The sequence below is a fragment of the Catharus ustulatus genome, chromosome 8, assembly GCF_009819885.2.
Source record: "Catharus ustulatus isolate bCatUst1 chromosome 8, bCatUst1.pri.v2, whole genome shotgun sequence".
NCBI classification, from domain to species: Eukaryota; Metazoa; Chordata; class Aves; order Passeriformes; family Turdidae; genus Catharus; species Catharus ustulatus.
Genome location: NC_046228.1, coordinates 2,269,338 through 2,283,151, shown reverse-complemented (window position 1 = coordinate 2,283,151; position 13,814 = coordinate 2,269,338). Strand labels below are relative to the sequence as shown.

Genomic DNA, 13,814 nt, shown 5'->3' with positions numbered 1-13,814 from the left:
TCACCTGCAACTTGAACTCCTGTTTAAATCTGGTTTTTAGTGTTGTGGGTGACTTTGATCTGGCACTCACATCAAAGCAGGGCAGTCCTTGTTACACAGAGATTTTAACAGAGCCACGTGCTCCCAGCAGGCATCCAAAACCAGGGTTTATTTTATTTCCCAAACCTGTGTTTAGATGCAGCAGAAACTCCCAGGCAAGGGGAAGCTCCTGCTCCCCAGAGCTGGAATATTATTCCAATTCCAGCCTTCCATGGGGCCACTCTGAGCCCTCCTGAAATGGAATTCTTGTTCTCCTGCATTATTCTGATTTCATCCCTCTACCAGGTCATTCTGAGCTTTCCAGAGCTGGGATTTTTGCTCTTCCTCTATTCTGATTTCATCCCTCTACCAGGTCATTCTGAGCCTTTCCAGAGCTGGAATTTTTGCTCCTCCTCTGTTATTCTGACTCCATCCCTCCACCAGGTCATTCTGAGCTCTCCAGAGCTGCAATTCTTGTTCCTCCTGCATTAATCCAACTCCATCCTTTCCCCAGGTCACTCTGAGCAGAGCTGTGCTGTGTGATGGATGCTGAAAGTGTGAGAATTTTTGCAGCCAGAGCAAAGCTGGCAAATGTTTGGCTCCACCATAACATTTCCAGCCCTCCCTGGCACTTCCAGGAATGCAGAGCAAAGATCAGCCCTGGTTGTATTGACCTGTGCCACCCCTCAAGTCTTAGCAACACTCTTTTATTTTTATTTTATTCCCCACTCTGCCTTCATCACCCTTTTAAGTGGGATGAAAAATCCCTCTGCCTTGGCTTCTTTGCACAAAGTGCAGGCTGCTTTCATCTCCAAACTTTATTTTTCTGACATAAATAGTGAGGATTCACCTCTTGTGTCTCCTCATTCTCTCTTCAAAATGCTTTTTATCTCCACGAGCACCTCTTGTACAACAGGACAGACGTGGAGCATGACATAAAATCACACTGGAAAGGAAAAGAAGGGTTTTTTTTTTTTTTTAAAGGAATAAAAAAGTGTCTCCTGGCTGCAGAGGTGAGGGTGAGGAGCAGAAGTGCTGACCACGGTGAACACGTGCTCTGAGCAGGATTTTGCACTTTGGATCTGCCCCAAGGTCCAAGGATGAGAAGGGAGTTCCTCACTCCTGGGCAGCTCTGCAGTCTGTGTCCTTGTGAGCACCTGAAATTCTCCTTCAGCTGGGCAAAGGGATGGCCCTGGCCACAAATCCTCGCTGATAATCCAGCTGGGGGCACTTTGTGCCAGGCAGAGAGGTGTGGAGAGGGGCTGGGCACAGCTGGCCCGGGTGTGGCTCTGCCCTTTGCTCCTGGCACTGCTCAAAGGTCCGGGAGGATTTTCTGGGCATTAACAACCCGTGGGCACTGAGCTTCTCTGTCTCATGGAATTGTTGAGTCATTAGAAAATCCAAGTCCAAGCAAGGCCAGCTGTGTCCTCAGGTGCCACCAGTGCCATCCCTGCGGGCACAGGGACATCCCTGAGCACAGCAAGGAGAAAAGAGAGCAGCAGCAGCTCAGGGCCCATTTCTCCTCCTCCCGAGGGATCCTTGCAGTCTTTGTGTCCCACACTTGGATTTCACTCAATATTTTGATCTTCCTGCTCAGGCCAGAAGGCAGCTAAATCCAAACCTGCTTTGTGTCCTCACAATCTGAGAACTGAGTGTGCCCAGCGCTCAGAGCAAACAGAAATTTGCTGTCCACACTCAAATCCTCTTTTTTCACACCCCTTTAAGGTGTCCTTAAAACAGAATAACATCCTTGGGTGCGTTCTCAATGGGCCTCTCCTGCTCTTTCTTCTTGGAATATGTGGCATGGTCATAGAAATAGATGATGGTGAGGGAGGCAATGTTGAGGAGGAGGATGAGCAGCATGAGCCAGTAGGAATATCCATAGGTGTGCCTGGAGCCCAGCTGTGTCTGCAGGCTGGTGGAGCACGCTGCAGGGACCAGCTGTTCAGACAGCCCCTGTCCTTGCACGTTCACAGGGAAAAGGATCATGGCTAGGAGGGTCAGGACACCTGGAAAATAAAAATAAAAACGTTAGAGGAGGAACTGTAGTGCTATATGTACAGTGATTTATAGTCTGCTTTAATCCTTGTCCTAATCCAGAAGTTTTAATCAATTTATCTTGAATTTTTGTGGTGTTTTTTTTTTAATCTTGAAAATTTTTGGGATTTTTTTTTGTTTGGTTTTTTGTTCGTTTGTTTGTTTTCTGTGGGTTGTTTTTTTTTGTTTTTTTTTTAATGCTTAGGGAATGTTTAATACTTATCTAGTACTGGTAATTAGTAAACTGTGGGGGCACTTCAAGAATTTCCCCCCCAATAGTATTTGACAGGTGTTTTGATATAGGCAATGATATAATTTAAAATTATTAGATTATTCTTAGATAAGGCCATTTAATTCAATTTTCCCATTTAATTTAGTGCTGATGAGTATTGTGTATTCACACCTTTGGTGATTTGTAAATGTCTGATATGAGCCCAAATTCATGGATGGGCAATCTGACAGCTGGATAAATCACAGCTGGATAAAAATCACAGCTGGATTAAAAAAATCACAGCTGGATAAATCACAGCTGGATAAAAATCACAGCTGGATAAAGCCCTGAACAACCTGGTTTGTGCTCAGGGCTGGCCCAAGAGCTTAGACTTGAAAAACTCCTTTTTTTTACAACTTGAACTATTGGATCAGTCTGGGATAAGCCAGAATGTGATGTCTTGTTAGATTTAGATCTGGGTTTATTTCTTACAGCCTCCCAAATGTAAAAGTGCAGTTCCTTTGACATTTATCTGAATATTGCTGTTGTATCTCTGCTTTCCTCGTGCCAACAGAGCTGTAATCTCTGAACTTTGGTGGAACATTCATTCCCTCTCTCCAGGCACCTCACCCTACCCCAGCTCAGGCTGAAACAGCTTCATCTTTTATTCAGGAGAGCACTGGTTTTATTCAGGAGAATTAGGAACCTCCAAGATGACCTCCCACATTAAATGATGCGTGATTTCTCACAAAAATGCACCCACAGCAAAATGAGCTTCCAGGTCACAGCTCTTGCAGGGCTGTTAAAAGTAACCACAGCCCTCAGCCAACACAAAAATTTATTTTCACCCCAGTATTTATTTTGGCCAGCCCATGGTCCTTTCATTTCAGTCAGAGCTTGCAGGTTTGGGTGCTGGGCTCTGGAAAAACCTTCCCATGGGAGGAGGCAATGATCTGCTGTCTCAGAAGGGAATAATTGTCTAATTATTTAATTTTGTTCACTTTTCTTACTGTGCTTCACAGCTGTTTCAGCATCTGTGTTAAAAGGTGGGTGATTTTCACACCTCCACCTGTACATGTAATAATTAAGATTATCTGCACTCTTCCCTTCCCACCAAGCTCTGGTTTTGTCCCCAGGACAGGCTGCTGCTGCTGGGGACGCATTTTCCCTGGACCTGAAAAGCTTTTGAAGGATAAAATACCTGGGAATGATTCAAGTGCAAACCTACAATTAGAGGAACACCTCATCCTCTGGGGACTGGGTGTGAGAGCTGCAGAGTGGCCAGAGCAGGGCAGGGAGGGCTGGGAGCAGCCAGGCTCAATCCAAGCAGGAATGAGGGTTCCACACCCACATTGGTTCACAGCTCCAATGACTCAGCATCTCCTTTTCTTTTTTTTTCATGCTTAGGGGATTGTTAAATTTATTTTCACCCGTGAATTTTATTTTTTAAAGAGAGAAATAATTTTCGCTGCAGCTCACTCACTCCTGCTGCCTTCCTATAAATACCCTCATATAAACATTATTTTATTCTATAATGTGTTTTAATTTAAAAGATGGTTTGAGGTGTGCCAGCAGGCAGGGTTAAAAAGCAAACCCAGGGAGCAGAATGCATTTGGAGCTGTTCTTGCTCCATCTGCAGTGTCAGAATTTCAGGGACTGGCCGCTCACCGCACACAGAATTCCAGGTGTAGACTCCGACGGGCCCCAGGAATGTCTGGTAGGGGTTGCTGACAGCGTTGGTGCAGGTGAAGCCAGAGCTGAGCAGGGAGCTGAGCAGAGCCAGCACCAGCACCACGATGGTGGCGACGTTCAGGTTCCTGCCGCTGCCACTGCCCAGGGCGTCCGCGACTGGAACACAGGGACAGGGACAGGGGTGGGACAGGAGACAGGGGATAGAGACAGGGGACAGGGACAGGGGATGGGAATCAGGGACAGGGACAGGGGATGGGAATCAGGGACAGGGGATGGGACAGGGGATGGGAATCAGGGACAGGGGATGGGACAGGGGATGGGAATTAGAGACAGGGACAGGGACAGGGGATGGGACAGGAGACAGGGACAGGGTCAGGGGATGGGACAGGGGATGGGACAGGGTCAGGGGATGGGACAGGGTCAGGGACAGGGATAGGGGATGGGACAGGAGACAGGGGTCAGGGACAGGGACAGGGGATGGGACAGGGGATGGGAATCAGGGACAGGGGATGGGACAGGGTATAGGGGATAGGGACAGGAGACAGGGACAGGGGATGGGACAGGGGATGGGAATTAGAGACAGGGACAGGGACAGGGGATGGGACAGGGGACAGGGACAGGGCATGGGAATCAGGGACAGGGGACAGGGGACAGGGTCAGGGGTGGGACTGGGACAGGGGACAGGGACAGGGCATGGGAATCAGGGACAGGGTCAGGGGATGGGACAGGGGATGGGACAGGGACAGGGGATAGGGGATGGGAATCAGGGACAGGGGACAGGGACAGGGTCAGGGGACAGGGGATGGGAATCAGGGACAGGGGATGGGACAGGAACAGGGTCAGGGTCAGGGGATGGGGATAGGGACAGGGGACAGGGTATAGGGGTCAGGGACAGGGTCAGGGACAGGGGATGGGACAGGGGATAGGGGATGGGAATCAGGGACAGGGGATGGGAATCAGGGACAGGGGATGGGAATCAGGGACAGGGTCAGGGACAGGGGATGGGGGTCAGGGACAGGGGATGGGAATCAGGGACAGGGGACAGGGACAGGGTATAGGGGTCAGGGACAGGAGACAGGGTCAGGGACAGGGTCAGGGGATGGGACAGGGGATGGAAATCAGGGACAGAGATCAGGGGTCAGGAACAGGGGATGGGGATTAGGGACAGTGGACAGGGACAGGGGTCAGGGGATAGGGGTCAGGGACAGGGAACAAGGTCAGGGTGATACCTCAGGGTCTCAGCTTCCCCAGATTTCAAATCCTGCCCTGGTTCAGTGCAGAAACTCTATATGAACTCTATAGAAACTCTATATGAACTCTATATGAACTCTATAGAAACTCTATAGAAACTCCTATGGAGACTCTATAGAAACTCTACAGAAACTCTACAGAAATTCTGTGGAAACTCTTACAGAAACTCTTACAGAAACTCTTATAGAAACTCTTACAGAAACTCTTACAGAAACTCTTACAGAAACTCTTATAGAAACTCTTATAGATATAGAAACTCTATGGAAACTCCAATATGAACTCCTATAGGAACTCCTATAGAAACGGTATGAACTCCTATAGAAACTCTGTATGAACTCCTATAGAAACTCTATATAAAATCCATATAAACTCTCTATTTCAGTCAGACAAAACAATCCCCCTAGGTCTGGAACTCAAGGACACCCGACAGCCTCAGGGCCAGGAAAGCATCAATAAAAGTGAATTATGGGGGAGTGAACTGGGGGTAAATGACTTCATTAGCTGAAGCTGTAATTGGAGGATTAACCCTGATATACAAACAGACCAAACTTAGCAATGTCTGAAAAACTCGTGGCCATGGTTCATTCTGGGTGCAGCCCTGGGGAGGCTGTGTGCCCCCAATGTCCCTGACAGCCCTGCATTAATTAAATCTGCTTTTATTCCCTCTGGTTTTAAGTAAGCCTGGAAAAGGCAGCAAGGAGACAGCCCCAGCTCGTGCCAGAGGGGGATTATTGGAGATTTGGGAAAGTTTGCTCACAGCAAAAGGGTGACCAAGCATTGAACAGGAGTCACCATCCCTGGAAATGTGCTGAAGGTGGCTGTGGCACTTGGGGACCTGCTCCAATTATCATGGAGAGCTTTTCCAACACTGATATTCCATGGTTCTGGGATAACCTGCCCTGCCCAGCCTGGTGGGTTTGGGAAACATTCTGGTTTCCTGCCAGGGCTGTAAATAAAAGCTAATGAGCAGAGGTTTGGCTGATCTGAAGGGACTGGGATGGAGAAAGTGCAGGAGGTTTGGATACAGCAATGAACCCAAATCCCACATGGGGTGAAGGTACCTGGGCTGAAATAAATCCTGAAATAAATTCCTTTCTAATCCTGCAGGTAACTGGGTAGTAAACTTCTGTTCCTTAATACTTCTGTAAAAATTCCCTCTGGTCCAGGCCAGACAGGAATTTTCTGCCTAAACTGGATCAGAAATCTGGGTGATCCTCTACCAGTGTCTGGTCACCTCCACAAATGCCTATTTAAAACTCTGCTCCAATTTAAAACTCTGCTCCAGTTGTATTTCCTTTTAAAATAGCAGCAGTCCCTCACATGCAATAAATTTGATGGGGAAAACCTTCCCAGAGCTCATAAATCTGCTGCCTGGATGGGCCAGGTGCATTTGCAGGACCAATAAATCTGAGTGTGGTCATCCATGGGCAGATGAGGATGGCTGAGCTCATCTCCTGACTGGGTCTGTGTCTGTGCTCTGCAGGAGAATCTTGGTGCAGACAAGTTAATCTTTTAAAATAAAGGAGCAGCTCCTGCTGTTCTCCACCAGAGCAGGACTGGGTTCATGGAGGGTTTGTGAGTTTTGTTATCCCAGATCCTGACCTCTCTCCTTTTCCCCAGTTTATTCCCAGATCATTCCCTGCTGTAGTTCCATGGCTTTTGATCAAACCCTTCAGAACTGTCACCAATTTTTCCCTAAATCCTCCCATTTCCTCAATAAGTTGCTGGTAACAAGAGAAACTCAAACGTGACACCCTCAAAGTGTTACTTTGTTGAGATGAATTATTTGCTCAAATATTATTTTCTCAATTTTTTTCTCAGTTTAAAGATGGAAAAGGCAGCTATAATGTGCTTTATGTTGTAACAAATACAGTGACAATGTTTTGGAGCTCTGTTCAAATCGATGTTGTGAGAGAGATTTCTGCAGGAAAATTCCCTTTGTGTGCTGTTCCTGAACAGAGCCATTATTGCAAAATATTCAGGTAGTGCTTAACTGGGAGAAATCACAGCAGAAAAAAAAAAAAAAAAGAGTAAAAACCCCATAAAGAGGAATAAACATAATAAAAAGAGCTGTTGGCAAGGAATGAAAAGGAGAATTCCTCTCACATTTTATCTAATAGTGCAGTACAAGTTAATTTCTGCTTGGGGCTCTGGCAGCTGAGGATGTGTTATGGAAATTAGTTGTAAATTTAAGCAATTTTCCTGGAAGAAAAGGAAAGCAGGGCATCCAGGGGATATCACTCAACGGAATGGAAGTGAGCAGGTTGTGCCTGCACTGGGGCTGGAGCAGCCTGGCCATCACCTGGGATCCATTTCTTCAGGAAGAAATAAGTCTGGAGCCAAATCAGGCTTGTGTAATTTCCCCTCTGGCAGCCTCACTTAATTTAATCTCCCAGAACATCTCCACAACTGCCTGGCTACACCTCTGCCCCCCTAATTGATCTGGTTTGTCCCTGACACTGAGCTGCAGTTTAAGGGTGGCATTTTGGCAGCTCTGACCCTCCCTGCAGCAGCACAAGGCTGAGGGCTTGAAAGAAAATGCTCTTTTCATGGCAATTTATTTTTATTTTAATCCCTAAATAAAGCAGTCTGTGCAAACAGAAGGAATCTCCAGCAGCTGATCTGTTTGACAGGGATCAAACTCAAATATTTGGAGTGGTAACCTGCAGCTGGATAACCTCTGGATCTGTGTAAAACAACAATTCTAGAATGAAAAGAGGGTTTGCTCAGATTTCTCCTTAATTTCCTGTATCTCCTTTTATTTTTCATCCTTTATCCTTACATGTGTGGGTAGAATTTCCCAGGCTTTCACTGAGCTTAGTCAGCTTTTCCAGCTCCACAATCACCCATGGCACATCAGGAATTAATCACTGAAAAAAGCCCAAACAAACAAAAAATCCCCAGGAGAGCTCAGCAGAATTTTACTTTTCAGGAGATCCCTGGAAACTGATGGGGACAGGAATGAATTCCAGCAATTACCAAGCTTTTATCATGTATTCTAAAAAGTTAAAAAGTGAAATAATTCCTCTGTGCTGCGGTAAATTTGGAATTACTTGACTTTGGATAAATCCTGACATTCCAGACTCTCTGGGCGTGGTTCTGCCTGAGCCTGGCTCAACCTCTCTCGAAGTGTTTGACTTGGAGCAGTCAAAGCCAAACCTTCTCTGACAGACATTTTACTCAGAGCTCTCTAAGACAAATAATTCAGACAGCTCAGGAAGGCTCTGAGGAGCCTGGTTATTAAATAACTTTTGCATTCTGCCATCCCCAGGAGTGGCTGCAGTGATTTATTGCTCTGTTAAGGCTGGAAAGAGCCACCCTGGCTGGGTACAAATGACATTCCTGTGTCTTTCATCCTCATGCTCAGAAATTTCTTTGAATGTTGTGGTTTCTAGAGAAATAAGTTGTTTGTTTGTGTAAAGGTGGTTGATGATCTGCTTTTGAAGGGACACTGATAAAAGTCAACCTGGGCTATTGCTGAGAATAATCCCCAAATTGTTGGCTTTGATTTTCCCTGCAGGGATTGTCCTTTTCCCACACCCAGATATGACAGTGCCACTCGAGGGATGCACGTGGGGAGCACAGCAGAGCCCCCAGGCAGGGCACAGCTGCTTTTAAATCATGCTGTGATGTAAGGGGTTGTTCAGAACTCCTCTTGCTGATGTCTGAAATGCTGGAATGGAGAAAGCACTTTGCTCCTCCATAGCACTGGAAATCCATTTATTTAAGGATATCAGCAAAGGAAATGCATCTCCTGTCTTAGGTGGACAGGAATATAAAGAGAGAATGTATGGAATTCTAGGAAGTATTTTTCCTTTTTCGATTATATATGGAACAGAATGGTAGAACAGAGTAGTGTGGGTGGGAAGGGACTTTGAATCCCATCCTGCCATGGCAGGGACACCTCCCACTGTCCCCAGTGTCCAACCCCATTGTCCAGCCTGGCCTTGGGCACTGCCAGGGATCCAGCAAATCTGGGATCCTGTGCCAGGGCCTCTCCACCCTCCCAGGGAAGGATTTCTTTAGCAAATTCTCTAGCAAATAATATAAAACATGATAATCGTGCTTATTATAGAGCCTAAGGATTAATTTAAAGTCAGTTCTGCTCATTCTGGATCCCTGCCTGACAGAACCAGTGAGGGATGTGGGCAAACACAAATTTAGATTGTTGGTAAAGCATCACTTTCCTTCTGCAGCTGTGGAAGGAATCTCACAAATGCAGAATTGTTCATCCCTAAATAACCGATGGGGAGAGCTGAGATCACTTTCTGTCAATGTTCTCTCAACATTTGATAAAGCACAAAACCCCAAACCTGGTGAGGGAAAACCCAACACCACCAAAGCAGACTGTGCAGAGACCTGACACCTTCAGTGATACCAGAGTGTTGTGGGTTCATTTCATGAATTGTAATTAAAATCCATCTGGTGGCAACACCCAGCCCTGGGACTGGGCTGTGGGAGCTCCTGAGACAAAGGCAGGGCACAGTCCCTGGAGTGCAGCCAGCCTGGATCCTCCTCTGCCAGCTCTCCAGGGCACAATTCCACTTTTCCACCGATTAAAATCAGCCAGAGCTGCCCACATGGCTCAAGGTTTGGGGTGTCAGCCAACTATTACCACACAAAAATGATTTTATTTATTTATTATCATTTACTCTCCTAAACATCGCTTTCATTACTCTGCTGTGGCTGTACTGAGATAAGATTGCCTGATCTGGGATTTTGTACTCGTTACATAACAAAACCAACCCATGCCCCACCTCTTGCTGGCAGTGCTGCTGTGCTCAGGGTTTGGTGAGAACCTGGGTGAAATGGAATCCAGTTAAACACTGCTTTGTGCAACCCAGCTCTGCCACCGTGGGAATTCAGGAGTTTCTGCAGGTGCAATGCAGGAATGAATCAGGCTGGGGAAGAGCCTGATTATTGGGCTGCAGGTTTAGATCTGCTGTGCTGGGAATCTCACAACAACCTACCAAAAAACGGAATTATTTCTTAAAGCATCTTAAAGTCCCAGATTGGTTTGGGACCTTAAATCCCATCCAGTGCCACCCCTGCCATGACAGGGACATTTCCACCATCCCAGGCTGCTCCAGCCCCATCCAGCCTGGCCCTGGGCACTGCCAGGGATCCAGGAGCACCCTGTGCCAGCCCTTATATCTCATTTAAACCCATTTCTTGTATTTCTAAATCACTTGACCTGCTCATATTCTTGGTAGCATTCTTGTGAGTGGCTTTTCTCCCTTTCTTGTGTGTCATCAGCATTATTGCTCTGAACTTGATGAGGCAGCAAGGCAGATAAAATAAGTTCAAACCCTTGATCCTTGCAGGGGCTTTCAGGTTTATCTGCCCTTGGGTGTTGTTTTGTGTCTTTTATTCCTTTTCCTTCAAACCTTTCTCTATCAAAATGGTGCTAATTCAGTAATAGGTGGCAAAATGTTTAAAGTCAAAACAATAAATTAACATCATGAAATTAAAAAAACAAACAACCAAATAACCCAAACCCTGGAAGGTGAATGAGGTTTGTAAATCTCTTAATTAAGTGGTGAGTGTTGCTTTTCTGTTCCTCACTGAATTTACTTCTGAAAATCAAAGTCACTTTGACAGAAAGCTCCCATTTTTTGGTTTTTTCCCTTGTTCCAAGGTGCAGGCCAAGACCACAGGTTGTTATTGTTGAATTTCTGTGCTTTTTGGGGGTCTTATTTTATACCACTTAAATCCCCCACTTCAATTCTTATTCTCATTTCAAATAGTGTAAGATGGATACATCTGTCAGCAGCACGAGTGAGAAGATCTTAGGCTTGGGTTGGATACTGGTGAGGAATTCCTCCCTGTGAGGATGGGGATGCCCTGGAATGGGTTTCCAAGGGAGGCTGTGGCTGCTCCTGGATCCCTGGAAGTGTCCAGGGCCAGGCAAATCCTCCCCAATATCCAACTCAAACCTAAGATCTCACTCATGCTGCTGATGTATCCATCTTAGAATATTTAATTAATTTTGAAATATGAGATGTGGGTTTAAATTAGATATAAGGACTGGCACAGGGTGCCCAGAGAAGCTGTGGCTGCTCCTGGATCCCTGGAAGTGCCGAAGGCCAGGCAAATCCTCCCCAATATCCAACCCAAATCGAAAATCTTCTCACACATGTTGCTGGTGGATATATCCATCTTAGAATATTTTAATTAATTTTTAAATGTAAGATGTGGGTTTAAATTAGATATAAGGACTGGCACAGGGTGCCCAGAGAAGTTGTGGCTGCTCCTGGATCCCTGGAAGTGTCCAAAGCCATGCAAATCCTCCTCAATATCCAACCCAAACCTAAGACTCACTCATGCTGCTGACGTATCCATCTTAGAATATTTTAATTAATTTTGACCTATGAGATGTGGGTTTAAATTAGATCTAAGGACTGGCACAGGGTGTCCAGATAACCTGTGGCTGTTCCTGGATCCCTGGAAGTGCCCAAGGTCAGGCTGGAGCAGCCTGGGACAGTGGAAGGTGTCCGTGCCCATGGATGGGGTGGGCATGGACGCGATTTCAGCTCCCTCCAAACCCAAACCCATTTCCAGCTGTGCCAGCACTTACCTTGGAAGATGCTTTTGGGCACCTGGAGTCCTAGATCCAGGAACTGCTCGCAGGTGCCACTGAAGAGGCCGTAGCTGAGGCTGATGGTGACGTTGGAGGCGCTGCTGGAGAAGCGCAGCTCGCTGCTCACCCACTGCGGGGTGGCCAGCACCACGCACAGCAGCACGAAGGAGCCCACACAGCTGCAGAAGGAGCAGGCAAACATGCACGTTTTCTTCCTGGAAGGCATCTCTGCACTGCTTTTTCCCCACTTCAGAGGATTTGGTTGCCTTCAGTGGCGCTCACCATGAGGGTGATTCCTGCTCGGCGCTGTCCGAGCGCGCCGAGTGGTTCTGGTAAACTTTAAGCAAACAGCAGTGGCAATAAAAATGGAAAATGGTTGAACTTTGCTCTTGGGGAAAAATGTGTCACCATGGTGAGAGTCAAAGCAGCCTGCTGGGATTGTCCATGTGTGATTTATGGTCCTTGCCCAAGCGTCACTTCCCAGATCCCAGCTTGGGTTCCTGCACCTCCCCAGCTCCTCCCAGGACACTTCTGAATCCCTTAATTCTCCTCTCAAAATCCCGACAGCCAGCCTGGGATCTGCCAATCCATGTCTGATCTTTCTCTGGTATCTTATAATAAAGTTGTAAAATGTTCAAATTCAAAGGAGCTACCCAACCATCCCTTTGGGAAACCGCTGAAATTCTTTAAATTGCAGCAAACGTTGTGTTGTCGTGGGTTTTGGTGGGGTGGGGAGGTTCTAGCTATTGTCAGAGGTTATTTTCTAAGAAACACCTCTAACTCCTAATTACATTTATTTTCACATAACTCCTTCCCTTTTTCTTGCTGTCAGGAAGGAAACAAATTCCTTTAGCATGGTTTCATTTCAGAGGAGCAGTGGATATGTACAGGGATAAATCCTGGTAAAAAATCTGTTCTGGACTGTAAACCAAGGGAATACATTCATTTTTTTGACCCCAGCTGACCTAAACAATGACCAAAGAACACAATTTCAAACTGAACCCTCAGAGCTTAAAAAAAAGACTGAAGCCAAATTTCAAGAATTTGAGATAAACTCAATCCCCATTATTTTGACCTGAAACCTGGAACATAAATTAATAATTTATTCTCAGTGTAGAGTAACAGAGATTCCATTAGCTTTTATTTCTATTCATTATAATGTCATTATCCTGCTCCTGGGTCATCCAGAGCTTTTTAATTAACCTTTAGGGAGCAATCTTCAGCACTGCTGCTGGATCAACCTGTGCAGTTCTGGACCTGAAGCTTCCCTGCTTTGTCCTGTGATGACAGAAAGAGATTCCAGAATTTTTTTTTTTTTAAATAACCAAGAATTTCTCAGGAGGAGAAAATACCTGGGGAAAAAACTTATTCTGCAATGCAGTGTTATTGCACTGAGATTTTTCTGCTTTTGTGATTTTCTGCATCCCAAACTTTTAAGCAGTAATTGGATTTGAAATCCATGGATTTTATTTTTATAGTCTCGTGATGTTTATTTTTTTTCCAAACTACTTGTGACTTTTATGATGTCTTTGAGGTCCTTATTTATAGAAAATATATATATATATAATTATAAAAAATACTTAAGTTTTATTCCTAAACGTCAGTATGCTTCATTAACATAATGGAAATCAGTCATGATTTGACTTAAGCTCCAAAGAATAAAGGGACATTTCTTATTTGCATAAAATAATAAGAAACCTGCCTCATTTTCTGTCCAGTGCCCAGTTAAAGTTTAACCACAGAAAAGTGGGAAGGCTCTGTTTGGCTGATCCACCTCTCCAGGTTCATGAATCCAACAGTTCTGTTCTCCAAAGGACATAGTCCAAGACTTTATAATCCAAGGATCTTTTCTAATAAACTGAGCTGCAACCTGCCCTCCTGCCATCAGCACTGCCACTTGTCCCCTGTGAAATAGGGTTTAAAAATTCTGTATTTTAGAACTGACATTTATCTTGGTAAAAACTTCCAGGGAATTCTTTTCCAGCTCCTTCAATTTTGATGAATTGAGCAGGCAGCCCTTTAAAA

General features: G+C 45.6%; 1 protein-coding gene across 1 annotated transcript; it reads right to left on the bottom strand.

Annotated features, from left to right (window-relative positions):
* Positions 1-1,749: 1,749 nt before the first annotated feature.
* On the bottom strand, positions 1,750-12,015 carry CLRN3 (clarin 3). Its single transcript, XM_033065455.1, has 3 exons — positions 11,787-12,015; positions 3,935-4,114; positions 1,750-2,027 (listed from the first exon to the last, which is right to left on the bottom strand). The coding sequence occupies exons 1-3, from the start codon at positions 12,013-12,015 to the stop codon at positions 1,750-1,752; spliced, it is 687 nt and encodes a 228-aa protein (XP_032921346.1).
* Between the last annotated feature and the right edge of the window lie 1,799 nt (positions 12,016-13,814).

Coding starts and splice junctions, on each gene's coding strand:
- CLRN3 (XM_033065455.1), bottom strand. CDS start 12,015: ATGCCTTCCAGGAAGAAAACGTGCATGTTTGCCTGCTCCTTCTGCAGC. Junction 4,115..11,786: donor GCCCAAAAGCATCTTCCAAG/GTAAGTGCTGGC, acceptor CCTGTGTTCCAG/TCGCGGACGCCCTGGGCAGT. Junction 2,028..3,934: donor CACCTGGAATTCTGTGTGCG/GTGAGCGGCCAG, acceptor TTTATTTTCCAG/GTGTCCTGACCCTCCTAGCC.